The following is a 15498-nucleotide window of genomic DNA, read 5'->3' as shown; positions in this document are numbered from 1 at the left end:
AGGTCCTTGCAATCTGTGAGGTCAACCAAGGGTTGCCTCGCCTAAGAAAATAAAAAAAAATGAAAAAATTCTCCAAAGAATGGCAGTTTGCAGCTTATTTTATACATTAGAAGCAAAGGAAGAAAGGCAAGGTAGGTTACGTGAAATCATTGGGGGTAGATTTAAGGGAGTGAGAGAAAGCAAAGCAAGGAAATCTCCGAGATTGAATAAAAAGTAAACAGAGAGACACACACTTCATTTACGTTGGTGGGTACAGGATAGTGAATAATAAACATTTATAGCACTTAGAGATAGTGTGCAGGAGACAAGGTAACCATGAAGGATACCCTGGTCTTGTGCTCTGGTGCAGTAGGTTGTACCCTGAGGGGCCTGGAAAAAAGAGATTACTCTGACATTCCAAGAGCATGTTATCTTAGATGCAAAAAGACAATAGACAGGTTTACTTAAGGTAAAGATTGACCTTAGTCAAGAAAGCTACAGGCCTAGGATATGACTACGTGCCATGATCTGCTTTTAGTTAGAAATTTTTATGTTCAGACCATCCTATGTGGTTACTTTTGGTCTTTGACTTTGCAGGGCCCACCATGCTGGCCTTCGCTGAGCTTGTCAGGTTTAGCATATGGCCCCTTTTCCATCCACAAGAGAAGTATGGATAGGTGTTCAAAGGATCCCTTGTTTCATAAAGAGTTCACTAAGACCAAAATAAGTGTCAGATCCAAATATTTCAGCCTTAAAAATTGGCTGTCTGAGAGGAAGATGGGGGAAAGGAGATGAGATCTTGAAAACTGATATTTATTTTACTTTCAGTCTTATATGTATTATCTTACTTAATCTTAAATATTTGGGGAGTCAAGTCTTTTTTGAGACTCTGCCAATTAGGAAGCTAAGTTTTTGTCAGTACACACCATTGTTCTATTATAAACTCACCTTGGCGCTGTTAAGTAACTTTCATATCTTTATTTAACATTTAACTGCTATATCCATGCCTCCACAGCCCATGTAATATCAAATAAAAGATTGGAAGATTTTTTTTTTTTTGGTATTCTTGATTTTGTGCATTATTTTAATTGAAATTACAGTGGTTTGTACAACATTTAAGATTTTCCCAGCTCCCAACAGTCCCTGGAGGTTCAGAGTATATTTTACATATTTATAATGCTTTAGGGCTGTGTTTTATTATTTTATTCCATATTATTACCCAAAGAACAAAATGAGTAATTTCTATAAAGCCTAATAGTCTCTGAAAGCTGTTAATTTTCTCTTGCCATGAGATTAACTGTTGCTAAATGCTTGAGTAGTGTTTGCATACTCTTCCTGCAAGAATACTAAACAGAAAATTTACTTTTGCAAATTTTTATTTTAATTACTACTTTTCATGAATCAACTACGTTTTTCAGAATTTTATCAACAAGTAGCACGTTAGGTTCAATATGTTAACAGGGACACTCATTTAAAGATACATTATACCGTCATAGTTTAATTGAAAATCGGTATTTCTTGACACCGTTTACAAAAATACAGTTCAGACGAAATGTAATATTTAATAGAAGGTCGGGAACAGGGTGTGGCGAGAGAGGAACCCAAGGCACACAATTTAAGGAGACAAGACTATGACCCTGAGAATGTCTCCTTAACATGTGTGCCCCAGGCCATACCCAGGGCCCGGACCTTCTTTAATATATGGAATAAAGAGTCCAAAGGGCGTTTGAGGTCTGGACGGTCTTCCCAAGTTTCACAAGCAGTAAGCCAGTCACAGCATCGAAGCCCCTCTCAGTTGCAAAGTGACAATTCGTTCAATAGAAATTGCCAAGTCAAATACTGTTAGTACAAGTTCTGTTCTGAAGTGACAGGTGTTGCTTCCACGCGCTCTAGCTGGCATTGGGCAAATTGGAAATGTCCCAAGTGCGGAAGCTTTGTAAGTAGACTTTCCCTGGGATACAGGCCTTTCCTGGGGAAACTCAGTGTGTAAGTACTGCGTTAGCTGTCAACATCGGAAACAAAGACTCCGCCTCCAAAACAATAACAATCACCGTCGCTAGTTGCACGCGCCCCCCAGAGTCAATGACGTTATGTCCTCGCCCAACGCCGGTTAAGGAAGGTGCGAGCCGGGTCCTCAGGCTGTCGGTGTCCGCTCTCTGCCAGCCCGCAGCCACAGTGAGGATTCGGCCCTGAGAGGGAGAAGGGACGCCGTCAGTGCTCGCAGGAGTCATGGAGCCACTGTATTGAGAAAGTCCAAGATGTTGGCACAGAAAGCAGACAGGCGGATCCGCGGACAGCCCGCGCGGTCGAGGACCCCGGCAGCGGCGCTGCCTGGCGGGAAGGGGGAAATTTCAAAGCGGAGTTGTGGGTCTTGGTGGTGCGGCTCTGGCGAGATGAAGCTCCACTGTGAGGTCGAGGTGATCAGTCGGCACTTGCCAGCCTTGGGGTTGAGGAACCGGGGCAAGGGCGTCCGAGCGGTGTTGATCCTCTGTCAGCAGACTCCCAAAAGTCAACCGCGACCTCAGGCCGGGGGCGAGCGGGGCGGCCCGCACTCCGCCTACCTGCTCATCTCCACCCTGAAGGTCAAGCGCGGGACCCGCTATGAGGTGCGTGGTGAGAGCAGGCCCTGCGGGGGAGTCAGCCACGTTCTCTTCCGCTCAGCGGAGAGGCGAGTCATCCCCGAGGTTGGAGTCCGTCTTAGGGGTTCGTGAGTGCCCGGCCCCTGAGCCCCACCACCACACCTGTTTCCAGGTCTTGGGCTTCACCCAAGGACCCGAAGGAGGAAAGCTGCTGAGAGTACACCTTCTCGTCATTTTTCTTGCCCATTTATGCGACTTTGATTTGACAGTGTTGCTATTTAGTAGTAGATAGTAACTCCACCCTTTTAAAGCCTGTGAAAATTCGGCTTTCATGAAACTAAACTCTAATAAAGCAGCAATCCATTTGAGGGGAACAATAGAGTAACCGCATTTTCGTTCAGTAGATTGATTGTTTCTCACACAGAATTTTCGGTAGCTTTTGTTTTTTTAAGGCTTTAAGGAATAGTATCTAAAGTCGCTAGACCAGATTAGTACAGTAGTAAAGCAGCAGTGCTTTGGGTTGCATCTTGGTATTTTTATGAAATTTGTTGATTACTGCATCTAAGACCTGATCTTTTGGGTCTAGGGCTTTTTCTTATCTGCAGAGCAGTAGTAACTCTCTAGAAGCAGTTGGAATTTGAAATAGAATTTTTAAAGCATAGATTTTATAAAATGTTTTTTCTTCATTACTAGGCAAATGACTTGGAATACCCTTGCATCTACTATAAATAAAGTTGAGGGGGCAATTCTTCACTTACCATTGCATCTGACTCTTGACTGGATTTTATACAATTTCTGGGATTATTTCTCTTACAATATTGTAATCCTCAGTAAATTCTTAGTTGAATAAAGGCGTTACTGTCTTATTCAGAGACATCTAGTGTTTGATGTAAGTAGTTGAAAGTCTAAATAATTTCCCCCTGAAATCAAGTCATAAAATTTTTCAAATTGAAAGGACTTTAGAAATCACCTAACATTTTATACGTTACAAAACTATTAGGTGGCAGAAGCAAACTCATTAGTAGAATTGGGTCTCCCTTTTCTTCCCCTCTTATCTTCCCCCTAAATCTATCTCTTTCAGTACCCAGCTCCGGTACTGCCTATTTAAAAGTCTATAATGATCTCTCTCTTAAAACGTCTACTGCACTAATAATCAATTGCAGGTGGTAATCCTAATCAGAATTTTATTCTAAACCACTAGTTGAAGACTTACTGTGTACAGGGTACAGTGCTAGATACTGTGGGAAATAAACTTAATTTAGTCACTGTGCTGAAAATAGAAAGGGAGAAACAGAAACTACCACTTAGAATACAAGGTGGGCTATGATAAGCGCTATAATAAAGGTAAAAGCAAAGTAGTACAATACCAAAAATGAAATGAATTCTGATTACAGGGGCTTGAGAAGGTTTTGAAAAAGAAGTGGTACCACGGGGCTTGGGAAATAGTAGGTGCTCAATAAACATTTGTTGGATGAATTAATGTGCTGTTGGTCCAGGGCCTTGAAGAGTAGGTATTAGTGCTAAGCGTTGGAAGTACCTTAGGACTCTTTCTTACACCTAGTTTTCTGTCGCATGACTTCAGCTACCATCCAATTGTGATTTCCAAATCTGCATCTTTAGCCAGTCCTCTCCCTTGACTTCCGACTTAAACCTGCTATCTACTTGAAATCTTTACTTGGATGTGTTGTAGCTCTTTAAACTCAAAATGCCTAAAAATTCATTGTCCTTGTCTCTCTTAAACTTGCTTTTCTGACAGTGTTCTGTAACTCATTAAGGAGTGTTCTGCCCCATCCAGTAACCTTAAAGCCTTTGCCTCCCCACATCCAATTATTATTGAATCCTTTCAATTCTACCTCCTAGGTATCTTTCAGATTTTTGTACCTTTTATCCCAGCTGTAGTCGAAACCATCATTATCCCTTACCTGGCTAGTTTCTTAAAGGACGTCTCTACTTCTACCATTGTCTTTTCCCCATCTCACTTTCCCCTCCTCCAAGTTTCATTATTACACTGAGATTAAAGAGAACTGTAAAAATGTAGATCTAACCATGTTCTCAGCTTCAAGGCATTCAGTGGATATTGTTCTTAGGATAAAATCCAACATTGCTAACATAGTTTACAAAATCTTTCAACTTCTAATCTCTGTTTACCTCTTCAGGCTCTCCTGCCTGTTTTCACTGGATCTTTCAGCCAAACTGAACTTCCACCTTCTCACAGCTGCCAAGCTCTCTTGCTTTCAAGGCTTTGAACACATTGTTTTCTTTTACTGGTATGCTATCTACTCTCTCTTCCCTCAGTTTCCTCACTTGCCCAACATTTAATCTTTTAGTTCTCACCTTTAAGGTCACCTTCATACCCCAAGACCATTTAAGATTTCTTTGCTATATAAGGTCATATAGCAGCCCAGTACTTCCCTTGTCTTAATACTTGCTGTGCCTATAATAACTTGTTTTATAATTGTCTCATCATATTGGCAACTTTATAAATACAATTACCGTTTTGATCTTATTCAGTTCCAAGCCCCCTATCATAATGGTACATAATGGCTTCTTGATAAATTGTTGTTGAGGGTTAAAGCAGAAGCAATATTTGTTATTAAAAATTTTTGAGCACATGTTATGTGTCAGTCACTGTTCTGGCTCTGGGGATACAATAATGAACAAAGGAGACAAGATTCCTACTTTCATGGAGTTTGTAATCTTGTGGGAGGCATGCCCATCCCAGACTAATGGACTGAAGTTAAGGCAAGTAACTACTATTGGCAACTCACTATAGCCACATAGCTGGAATGGGAGAAAGGGAGCATTCTCCCCAAAACAGGGGATTCTGTTCTAAGAAGAGGAAAGTTAGCTGAACAGAACTAATATCTAACAGAAGCTAGAGGAGGAATGTAACTACCCAACTGCTAAAAACAAACCTAACCAAACAAAAAACTTTTAAAATTTAAAACCACAAAACACTCAGACTTAAGGACTAAAAGCCAAACCAAAGCCTGGGAAAGTGATTGGCACATTCTAGTTGTAATAAATATTATTAAATAACAATACCTGGTTTTGTTCTTTTTTCCCATTGGTTTTAAGCAGCTGAAGGAGAACATTGATCAATTCTTCACTAAATTCGTGGATGAGGGGAAAGCCACTGTTCGGTTAAAAGAGCCTCCTGTGGATATCTGTCTGAGTAAGGTATGATATTAAAAACATTAATGATTAGGTTGGCTGGCTATATTTTCTTTAAATAAGAAGCTGTTTGAACATCCTGCTATCACATAGATGAATAGGGACGGACTCCTACGGATGAGTTTGAAGAAGTGATGGCTGCTTCCCTGGCATGCATGTATAGCTTTAAAAGTGCAGAGTCAGCCTTAGTAAGGCTGCCCATTGGAAGGAAAACTGGGCTTGCTTCTGTGCCCAAAATAGAGCCTTACAATGTTCTTAGACTGGAACTCTTTAAGGCAAGTGGCACAGGTCTACATTTTGCCAGATGAGGTTACAAATTTAAAGGGTAAAAAAGGATAAAGTACAATTAGAACCCTTTTTGGGTATTTTATTTACTAAAATCATTTTTTAAATACGTAAACCATTAGAATAAAAAAAATGTTTCTTTGCCCTATCTCTACTTTTTGTCTTCCCCCTTCTCCGAGTGTAAGAGCAATGTCTTGTTCAGCCTTGCATTAGTCTTAACCCCAAGTAAAATGCTTTGCAAACATTAAAAGTTTAATAACTATTTAAGGCATTTGTATTGAATGGAATAATTTTGTGCTACCTCCTGTTCTTGTGGTTTTTTTCATCTTCTTTTGATAATTAAGCCTATCCTACTAAGCTGGGGTCGTACCAATTAGAAAAACAGAATAAACAAATTGCTAGAAAGACAAGGCTAAATCTCTTGCCTCCACTTTCTTACTATCTGATTTGACCTTTCACTGGTTTATTCAAAACACTGCCTCAAAGATCAGGGATCTCCTTCCTATTTGCTAATCACATTGCCATTATTTCTTACCCTTTTGAGCCCTGTACAATTTGACACTAATGACCTCTCCCTTAATAATAAAACTTTCTTGGCATCTGTGACAGAGCACTATTCTGGTTTACCCTCCATTTTCTCAGCCACTCCTTTGTCTCTTATCTCTGGCAACCTTTTTTTCTATCTTCCAAATAAAGGCTTTATTCCCATCCTCTGCCTGTTCTCTGCCATACTTATAGCTCAACCTTTATTGTGTGTAACTCTCAAGTCTAAGCTGGTTCCCTCTGGGCCTACTTGACCCAGGTCTCTAGACTTTCTTCAGTCCACTGCACTGTGTATATTGCTGCCAAAATAATACTTACGTCTTATGTAATTATCATGTTCAGAAATCTTCAGCGATTTCCCACATCCTGATCATTCCACTTACCTTGACATAAAGCTCATTTATAATCCATCCCCATATTATATTTTAAGCTTTTACTCTTCTACAAAGCTCCCATATTCCAACCAAACTGATTACATAGTTCATTTCCCAAACTGCTGAAAATTCACTATTTCTTTAGTTGTAAACTTTAGGAGACTTCTAAAGTGTCCTGCCAAGCATTATTTTTATTGATGACTTAGTTCACATACCACTTTATTAGTGATTTCTATGTCCAGCTGGAAGCAATCTCTTTTGCTTTTGATGTTTTCTAGCACTGTTGACAGGGCCATTTGGCCCTGCTTTTGACAGGGTCATTGCTTTTCACAATTCCTAGTCTTTGTGAATGGCACCCCTGGGCATTCTGCAGTGCACAGCACTGTCTCAGCCTATCTCAGGGGCACTGGAGGTTTGGGTCAGTTCATCTTAAACCCAAATTTTAAGTGAAATCTTTTCATGCTTTCCTGTCTTATTTTATATTCTTATGGTTTCTCCTTTGAACAGTTTTATTTAGAGTGTGTCTCTCATAATTAAAAAAGAACTTGTAAAGTTTTTTTTATCTATATTGAAATACAATACTAAGAAATTTATTTTTTGCATATATTTTAATAATTGAATAATTTGCATATATAACTTTACAGAATTTGTTATAGGATGAATTAGCATGCATACATTATCTAAAATGGAATTTTTAATTGTACACTTATTTTTATTTAGGCCAATTCCAGCAGTTTAAAGGGTTTCCTTTCAGCTGTGAGACTGGCTCATAGAGGCTGTGAGATTGATGCACCACTCTCAAACGCCACACCAGTGAAGACTTCAGAATTTGAAAAATTTAAAACTAAAATGGTTATCACTTCCAAAAAGGACTATCCTCTAAGTAAGAACTTCCCACATTCTCTGGAACACCTTCAGACTTCTTATTGTGGGCTTGTCCGAGTTGATATGCGTATGCTTTGCTTAAAAAACCTTAGGAAATTAGACTTGAGTCACAACCACATAAAAAAGCTTCCAGCTACAATTGGAGACCTTATCCACCTTCAAGAACTTAACCTGAGTGACAATCACTTGGAGTCATTTAGTGTAGCCTTGTGTCAGTCTACGCTCAAGAAGTCACTTCGGAGTTTGGATCTCAGCAAGAATAAAATTAAGGCACTTCCTGTGCAGTTTTGCCAGCTCCGAGAACTTACAGATTTAAAACTGGATGATAATGAATTGATTCGATTTCCTTTCAAGATAGGACAATTGACAAACCTGCGATTTTTGTCAGCAGCTCGAAATAAGCTTCCATTTTTGCCTAGTGAATTTAAAAATTTATTCCTTGAGTACTTGGATCTTTTTGGAAATACTTTTGAACAACCGAAAATTCTTCCAGTTATAATGCTGCAAACGCCGTTAACTTTATTGGAATCTTCTGCACGAACCATATTATATAATAGGTAAGACTTTAATAGTTGTAAAATGTGGTATCTTTGATAGCATCCTGGTGTTATCCTCAGAGTAATAAAGTCTTTAACATAGCTTATGAGTGCTGTGCGCAATCTTGCTATGGTTGCCTTCTTTCTGCTCCTTAACCTCTGGTTGTAATGCTTTTCCTCCAGAAAGTATCATAGCTCACTTTCTCACCTCATTTAGTTCTCTGCCCAAATGACACCCCAGAAAAGTCTTTCCTGACCACCCTATCTTAAATTTTATCCCCTACCCTGTTATATTGCTTGATTTTGGGGGGTCATAGGATTTATTACCTGGCATTACATATTTTTTAACATTTGTTTTCTTTCAGTTTTCCAAAATAGAATGTAAAATCCATGAGGGCATGGATTTTGTCTTATTCTCCACTATTTCCCCTAGGGTCTAAAATGTGATACCCTGTCATATGTTAGGCACTTAATAAATATTAATTTATTTTATAATAATTTATATTAATAAATATAAATTAAATGAATGACATTGTTTCTCAAACTATGGTCCCCTAACCAGTAGCATCAGCATCACCTAGGAACTTGTTAGAGATGCATGTTATTTTTTTAAATTTCTTTTTCGGTGAGGCAACCCTTGGTTGACCTTACAGATTGCAAGGACCTTGTCAGCTTACAATCCCTTATTTTTTTATTTTATTTTTTACATGTACAGCACCTGGCTTTCCTAGATGGTCTCCCATCCAAGTACTAAACAGGCCTGACCCTGCTTAGCTTCCGAGATCAGATGGGATCGGGCTTGTTCAGGGTAGCATGGCCAAAGATGAGATGCAGGTCCTTGAACTCTGCTCCAGACCTACTGAATCCAACTCTGAGGGGTGAGGTCCAGCTATCTGTGTTAAAATTCTCTAAGGAGTTCTAATGCACCCTTTGAGTTTGAGAACTCCAAACTGGTTTGGTGGTAAAGTATGATGTTTGAGGTCAGACTGGGTTGGATTCCTGGCTTCACCTCTTAGTATTGCTTTATCAAGTTATTTAACCTCTTTGATTCAGTTTTCTCATCTATGAAACAAGAACAGTAATACCCCTTTACAGAGTTGTGAAGATGAATGTGCAGATGTAATGCCAAAACTCCATAGCTGTTGGTTCTCTTCCCCTTGTCTTTGAACACTAACTATATTTGGTTTCAAGAGATAGCGAAGTCCAGGTATTAATTTTTGTTCATGCTTCTTTCATAAAAGAGTGGAAGCTAATGTGGACCAAATTATTATTGAGTACCTATATAATAATAGGAAGACCATATTTCAAAGAAGAGATTCTTAACTTTTTTTTTAGTGGATGAGAGGCTCTTTAAAAATAAAAACAACTGACAAAAGTTATGGGCCTAGGAAAATGCACACATGAGTCCACACATAGAATTTTGCATACAACTTAATAATGCTCATGGACCCCACTGAAACTGAATCTAGTTTTCCTTCCTCACCATCACTAGCTTAAGATCTCTTATTCTAAAGCAGTGGTTCTCAAACTTCACATTTGGAATCACCTGAGGAGCTTTTAAAATTTCTGTTGTTTAGTTCCCACGTTAGACTTGTTAAATCAGAATGTCTGAGAGTAGGACCCAGGTTTTTTTAATCCCCAGGTGTCCTCAGGTGATTCTAGCTAGGATTAAGAACCACTTTACATCAGTGCTTTTCAAACTTTAATGTACATTCAAATCACCTGGGCTTTTTGTTAGCGGACTCTGTTTCACCGATCTGGGGTGGGGATCCTTCATTTCAAACAAGCTTCCTGGTGAGTCTGAGGTTTCTAGTCCATGAATTACACTTTGAATACTAAGGTTCTAAAAGTAACTAAGGACTTAATTACTGTTTTTAAGACTGTGATCCTCCAAATCTGAGAGTGCATCAGAATCATGCTTATTGAAACTCAATGCTTATTAAAGCAGGTTGTTGGACCGCACCCTCAGAGATTCTTATTCAGTAAATTTGGAGTTGGGATGAAGAAATCGCATCTCTAACAAGTTCTTAGGAGATGCTAATGCTGCTGGTCATGGACTAAACTTTGAAAAACCATTGGTTTAAGTCACTAACTCTTAACTAGGAGTTAAAAATTACCTGCTAAATAACACTACATGTAATTACCTAGAACAGTGCCTGGCTCATAATAGGTCTCAATGAATATCTATTGGATGTATAAATACATGTAATTTCCTTATCTGGCAATTAAAAATCAATGTTATCATTAGCTATGGAGGAGCTTTTAAAATAATATAGAAGAGAAATATATATACTTAGATTCTACCTCAGACCAAATAATTCAGAATCGCCAGAAATGGGCCCCCATTGTATGTTATATATTTTTTAAATCTCTGGAAATGATACTAATGATTTGGGGTTAAGACCACTGATTTGAGGGAACTCTGAATGAAGTCTTTTGGTAATGAATTGCTCTCGAGCTCTTGTTCTAGGCTTTCTCTGAGACTACATATAATTTATTATATGTATTCAAATTGGAAAGTTATGCCCAAATGAGGACTATTATAAATGGTTTCCAGTGATTTGAAAAGATCATAATCAATTGGCTAAATGATTTTAAAAAAAGAACAGACTGACATCCAACATGGAAAAATGCACAGTTGGAACGGAAAAAATAAATGAGCAAAATATGACATAATAGGTATGGGTGAAGAATAATTTGTTAGTGCTTAATGATTTAGATTGTAGTATTTATATTGTTTTTAGAACTTGACCTCAATTAACATAGAGTCTTGTAAAGTGACCCGAACCTTTACTAAAGTGTAATTTTACATGTTTTCAATTCTGTTTTAAAAGGATTCTAGATCCAAAGCCAAGAGGGTAATACCTATTATCTAGCTATTGGCAAATTGACCTAACTACTGGTTACAAACATAAAGTCATAGTCTATTAGAAATATGTGTAGGAACTTAAAATTATGTTAGATAGATAATAGAATTTTTAACTGTTACCTGGTTCGTTAGACTATAACCAATAGCGTGAAAGAGATTAATATAAACATGTGTTAGACACTTCCTGGCACAGTTCCTTACACAAGCAACAAATTAGTACATACGAAAAAATGAAGATTGCAAACAAGGCCATTACAAGCCCCGTAGGAAAAGTAAATCATTATTTTTGATATGTATCTTTTCAGACTTTTCTAAGAGTTTAAAACTCCAGTTTAAATTATAAGAGTAGGTTTTATTTGTTGAACAAGATTTGAACACCTGTTATGTGCCAGCCTAGGCTAGGGACTATAGAAACAACAAAGAAAAAGACAGTGAATGGGAGACTAAATGCCTGAAGGATGGTTGTGTTTAGGGGGGAAGAGTTGAGCAATGGATAGGCAATCTCAAGAGACTGTCTCTTAGTGTCTTATAGATAGGGCAAAGACTATGACTTGATTTTAATTGCATTGGGCACCACTTAAGTTTTAAGCAGGAAGGTGAATGATTTAAGCAAGGTGAGGTCAGCTTTACTTGCTCAGTCAGTAAAACTAATGCCCCAAACAACATGTGTTTTGAACTTGTTTCACACAATTTAAAATTCTCTTCTGAATTTGGTAAGGACAGATAATATATTAAGGACATAATTCATTCTATACAATGGGTTATGCTATTAAGTGGCAATGCTAAAAGATACTTTATGGAGTGGTATAGATCCTTTTTGCTTTATAATATATTTTCCCCATTTCCCAGTTTGGAAGATAAAAAATATACTGAGTCATTTAATTAATAATTGTATTTTTCATGGTTATAATTCAGTGTCCAGTCATTCATGTCCTAATACATGAAGTTCTGAATCTAGTAACATTAAAAATATTTTAAACATTTTTTTTCCCATTAGGATTCCATATGGCTCTCATATTATTCCTTTCCATCTTTGCCAAGATTTGGATACTGCAAAAACCTGTGTTTGTGGAAGATTCTGTCTAAGCTGTTTTATTCAAGGAACTACCACCATGAATCTACACTCTGTTGCTCACACTGTGGTCTTAGTAGATAATATGGGTGGTACTGAAGCACCTGTTATCTCTTACTTCTGTTCTCTAGGCTGTTACATAAATTCTTGTGATACATTAAAGTAATGGGAAATTTCATTTAGTTACAGATCAGATCTGTTTGGGATTCATTTGTGGTTTAACAGTCATATAGGAGAAGAGGAAGCTTTCTTGTATACATGGTTGAGGAGAATAATGTGTGTTATTTTAACATTTTCAATAAATAATTTGACTGTATAGTCTTAATTTCATTAAAACAATTTATTGTAGGCTTAACTTTTATCAGTTTATTGCACTTGGGTTGATTTCAGCCTAGTGAGATTACCTTTTAATGTTTAACAGATATTGAGCCCAATCACTCTGTCATAGGATTTTAATTTTCTTCTTACATTTCAAAGAAAGAAAACATACCATGGAGGACTAATATGGTCTAAATTATAGTGAAAACTTGTTAATGATATGAAACTGCATGCTTTTAAGCATACCACTTTTTGTGTTTTTCAGGTATAGTCTACATATGAAATTTTATGTTCACCAAACAGAAAGTAGGAATTGCTTTTGGATAGACTTCAGCTTTTATAAGTTTTATGTTAATCACATAGTCTTTGTTGTATTTCTAATTTTTATTAATTAGGATACCAACATGTTTTTGAGGTTGGATGGGAGCAGAAAATTGCCACTTTTTATTGACAATATTCTGTATTATTTGAGGATTCTTTTTATTATTTGAGTTACTTAATGTTTTTTTTACTTTAAAGAGTGGTGGCAATACACCAGCTAAAGGCTGATGAAGATTTGAACTAGGGCAGACGGCATAGCAAAGGAACCCATTTGAAACACTCATGGATAATGGAATCCATAGAACTATTCCATTCTGTCCATTTCCACTGCCCTTCAAATCAACTTCTCCTAATTGCAAGTCTCATAAGTGGTTTCTGGGAACAAAGGAGGGTAAAAAGTAAAATTTACTGGAGAAAACTCTCATCGGTGTTTGCGTATCATTGCTGTTTTGGGCTTTGAGTTAAAAATGGAACCTGTATAAGGCTATTTCTTATGGATTAGGTAACTTCTACCTCCTTTGTCTTCCTAAAGTTTTTTTTTTCCCCTGAAAATACAAATATTCCTGAGATAAGACTGTTTTAAATTTTTATTAAAATTTTATGTGTATGATCTCCAAAAGTTTCTCAGAGCTGATTCTTTGAGAGACAAGGCATTGGTCCAGAGGAACAACCTTAATTTGTATTGCTCGTGATCAGTTAGTCTTCCTACAAAACTTCTGTATTCAAGTTTTTCATTAAAAATTTACTTTGGTCTCTAAAACCAATAATTCTGTAATTAACTAAAACATCTTAGAATTTTCTTAACTCATAAATTGGTGAGGGAGTACCCATAACTATTATAAAACCATATCAAAATGTGGTACTTTTAAAGTGATATTTTGTGGCATAATTTTTAACTTGTGCATATCTGATGTTTACATGTTCTTGTAGAAAAATTTTTCATTAACAAATGCAGATATAATACTCCATGTTGGGAATAAGTGTTACCCATTTGTTACTCCTACACCCCTGCTTTTTGGCTTTGCATTTCTTACTCATCTACAAGCCACCCCATGTAAATGTCTTAGCTTACTTAAAATTCATATGCAAAGCGCATTGCTTGCTCTAACCCATACACCCATACCCTTTCCCAGTTTTTCCTTTCATTTGATACTTGTTTTTGCCTTTTATAGGTAGTGACCAGGCTTGAGTTTAAACCTTCTGTTCTATTTTCAATTGTAACTTTACATCCTAAGTCCTCCCAATTAATGCTATATCTACTTCCCAGAGTACATTGTCCCCCCTTACCTGTGGTTTTAGTTACCCTTGGTTAGCCGAGATCTGAAAACTAAATTGGAAACCCCAGAAATAATTCAGAAATTTTAAATTGTGGGCCATTAGTGTCATGAAATCTCCATCCTGCTTGAAATGTGAATCCTTTATGTAGCATGTCCATGCTGTATAGGCTACCTACCCATCGGCAGCCATCTTGGTTATCAGATTAGTTATTACATTCATGTAACTTTTATTAAAGTATAAAAAAACAAAAGTTCATGGTGTCATAGATGGTTCTGTACTAGCTTCAGAGCTTTAGGTAGTTAGAATTCAATTTTTAACTCCTGCCTTACATTCAAAACATCTACAACAGTGCTGTCCAAAAATGATGGAAATGTCCAGTATAACCACTAGCTATACGTGGCTGCTGAGCACTACATATAGCTTGTATAACTGAGGAACTGCTTTTTAAATACCTGTATGTGGCTAGAGGTCTCTACTGGAGTGCAAAGTCAGCTTTTTTTATCCCCCAACCTTGGATCTTCTGCCCCACCCAGTCTGATATACACAAGTTTAGCTTGTCCTCTTCACTTACTTTTCAAAATCTTGAGACCTTTCCCAACAGCTCAATCACGTTTATGAATCCATCCAACATATATATTTCAAACTGACCAGAAAAAGTAAAATACCAATATTTTCCCTATTGTGACTTATCTCTGTAACCTAGTTGTAAAGTTCAAGGTAGGACTCCTTCCCTCTTTATATTATATATAAATACAAAATTCCAATTCTTGTGGAACTAAATTTAATATTCGAGAAAAGAAACCTTAATTCATTTACAATTTACTGTTATTTTTTAATTTAGAAAACACAAGATATGAGCAAGAATATCTGCATTTATTTTCGTACAGGTTCTATAGTTTCAACATTTCTCTCTCAAAAAAACAAAAGACTCCCAAAGCTTAGAACTGGATCACTTGGCCCTTTCTCTTCTTATCTCCTCCAAGTTCAAAATGCTTGCATCTCTTAATGGCCAGCATCCTCTTGGATCTGCAGTTAGGCTCCACACATTCAAGCCTCAGCACAATCTTCTTTGTGGTTTTAGCCTTCTTCCGGAAAATCGGCTTCGTCTGCCCACCATAGCCACTCTGCTTCCGATCATAGCGCCTTTTTCCCTGGGCATACAGGGAATCCTTGCCCTTCTTATACTGGGTCACTTTGTGAGGCTGATGCTTGCCACACTTCTTGCAGAAAGTCCTTCGGGTTTTAGGCACATTGACCATCTTTGCAGTAGAGCTGTCTACACGAC

The 15498-nt window shown here is 37.5% G+C and overlaps 2 protein-coding genes and 1 pseudogene across 4 annotated transcripts; 1 reads left to right on the top strand and 2 right to left on the bottom strand.

Annotated features, from left to right (window-relative positions):
• The first annotated feature begins 1801 nt into the window (after positions 1-1801).
• LRR1 (leucine rich repeat protein 1) lies at positions 1802-13359 on the top strand. 3 transcript variants are annotated; one of them, XM_025040401.1, is made up of 4 exons: positions 2274-2585; positions 5637-5738; positions 7655-8376; positions 12222-13359. In XM_025040401.1, exons 1-4 carry the CDS (start codon positions 2373-2375, stop codon positions 12460-12462), a joined length of 1278 nt encoding a protein of 425 aa, XP_024896169.1. In that variant the 5' UTR covers positions 2274-2372; the 3' UTR covers positions 12463-13359. The 3 variants fall into 3 exon arrangements, with proteins under 3 accessions (XP_006922748.2, XP_024896169.1, XP_006922747.1); XM_006922685.3 differs by having other exon boundaries at positions 2277-2585; positions 5640-5738; XM_006922686.3 differs by lacking the exon at positions 7655-8376 and having other exon boundaries at positions 1802-2585; positions 5640-5738; positions 12222-12380.
• LOC112471715 lies at positions 9062-9180 on the bottom strand (annotated as a pseudogene).
• A 1657-nt stretch (positions 13360-15016) lies between the features above and the next one.
• Positions 15017-15498, bottom strand: RPL36AL (ribosomal protein L36a like). The gene has a single exon (XM_025040402.1). It carries the CDS (start codon positions 15470-15472, stop codon positions 15152-15154), a length of 321 nt encoding a protein of 106 aa, XP_024896170.1. The 5' UTR covers positions 15473-15498; the 3' UTR covers positions 15017-15151.

The sequence above is a fragment of the Pteropus alecto genome, unplaced genomic scaffold (assembly GCF_000325575.1).
Source record: "Pteropus alecto unplaced genomic scaffold, ASM32557v1 scaffold38, whole genome shotgun sequence".
In the NCBI taxonomy this organism is placed as follows: domain Eukaryota; kingdom Metazoa; phylum Chordata; class Mammalia; order Chiroptera; family Pteropodidae; genus Pteropus; species Pteropus alecto.
Note: the sequence above shows the minus strand (reverse complement) of the source record. Positions and strands in the feature narration are given on the sequence as shown.

What these genes read in the sequence shown, in the direction of transcription:
- LRR1 (XM_025040401.1), top strand. Translation starts at nt 2,373, where the DNA reads ATGAAGCTCCACTGTGAGGTCGAGGTGATCAGTCGGCACTTGCCAGCC. An exon ending in AGCGCGGGACCCGCTATGAG is followed by an intron (nt 2,586 to 5,636) that starts GTGCGTGGTGAG and finishes ATTGGTTTTAAG; the next exon opens with CAGCTGAAGGAGAACATTGA. An exon ending in TGGATATCTGTCTGAGTAAG is followed by an intron (nt 5,739 to 7,654) that starts GTATGATATTAA and finishes ATTTTTATTTAG; the next exon opens with GCCAATTCCAGCAGTTTAAA.
- RPL36AL (XM_025040402.1), bottom strand. Translation starts at nt 15,472, where the DNA reads ATGGTCAATGTGCCTAAAACCCGAAGGACTTTCTGCAAGAAGTGTGGC.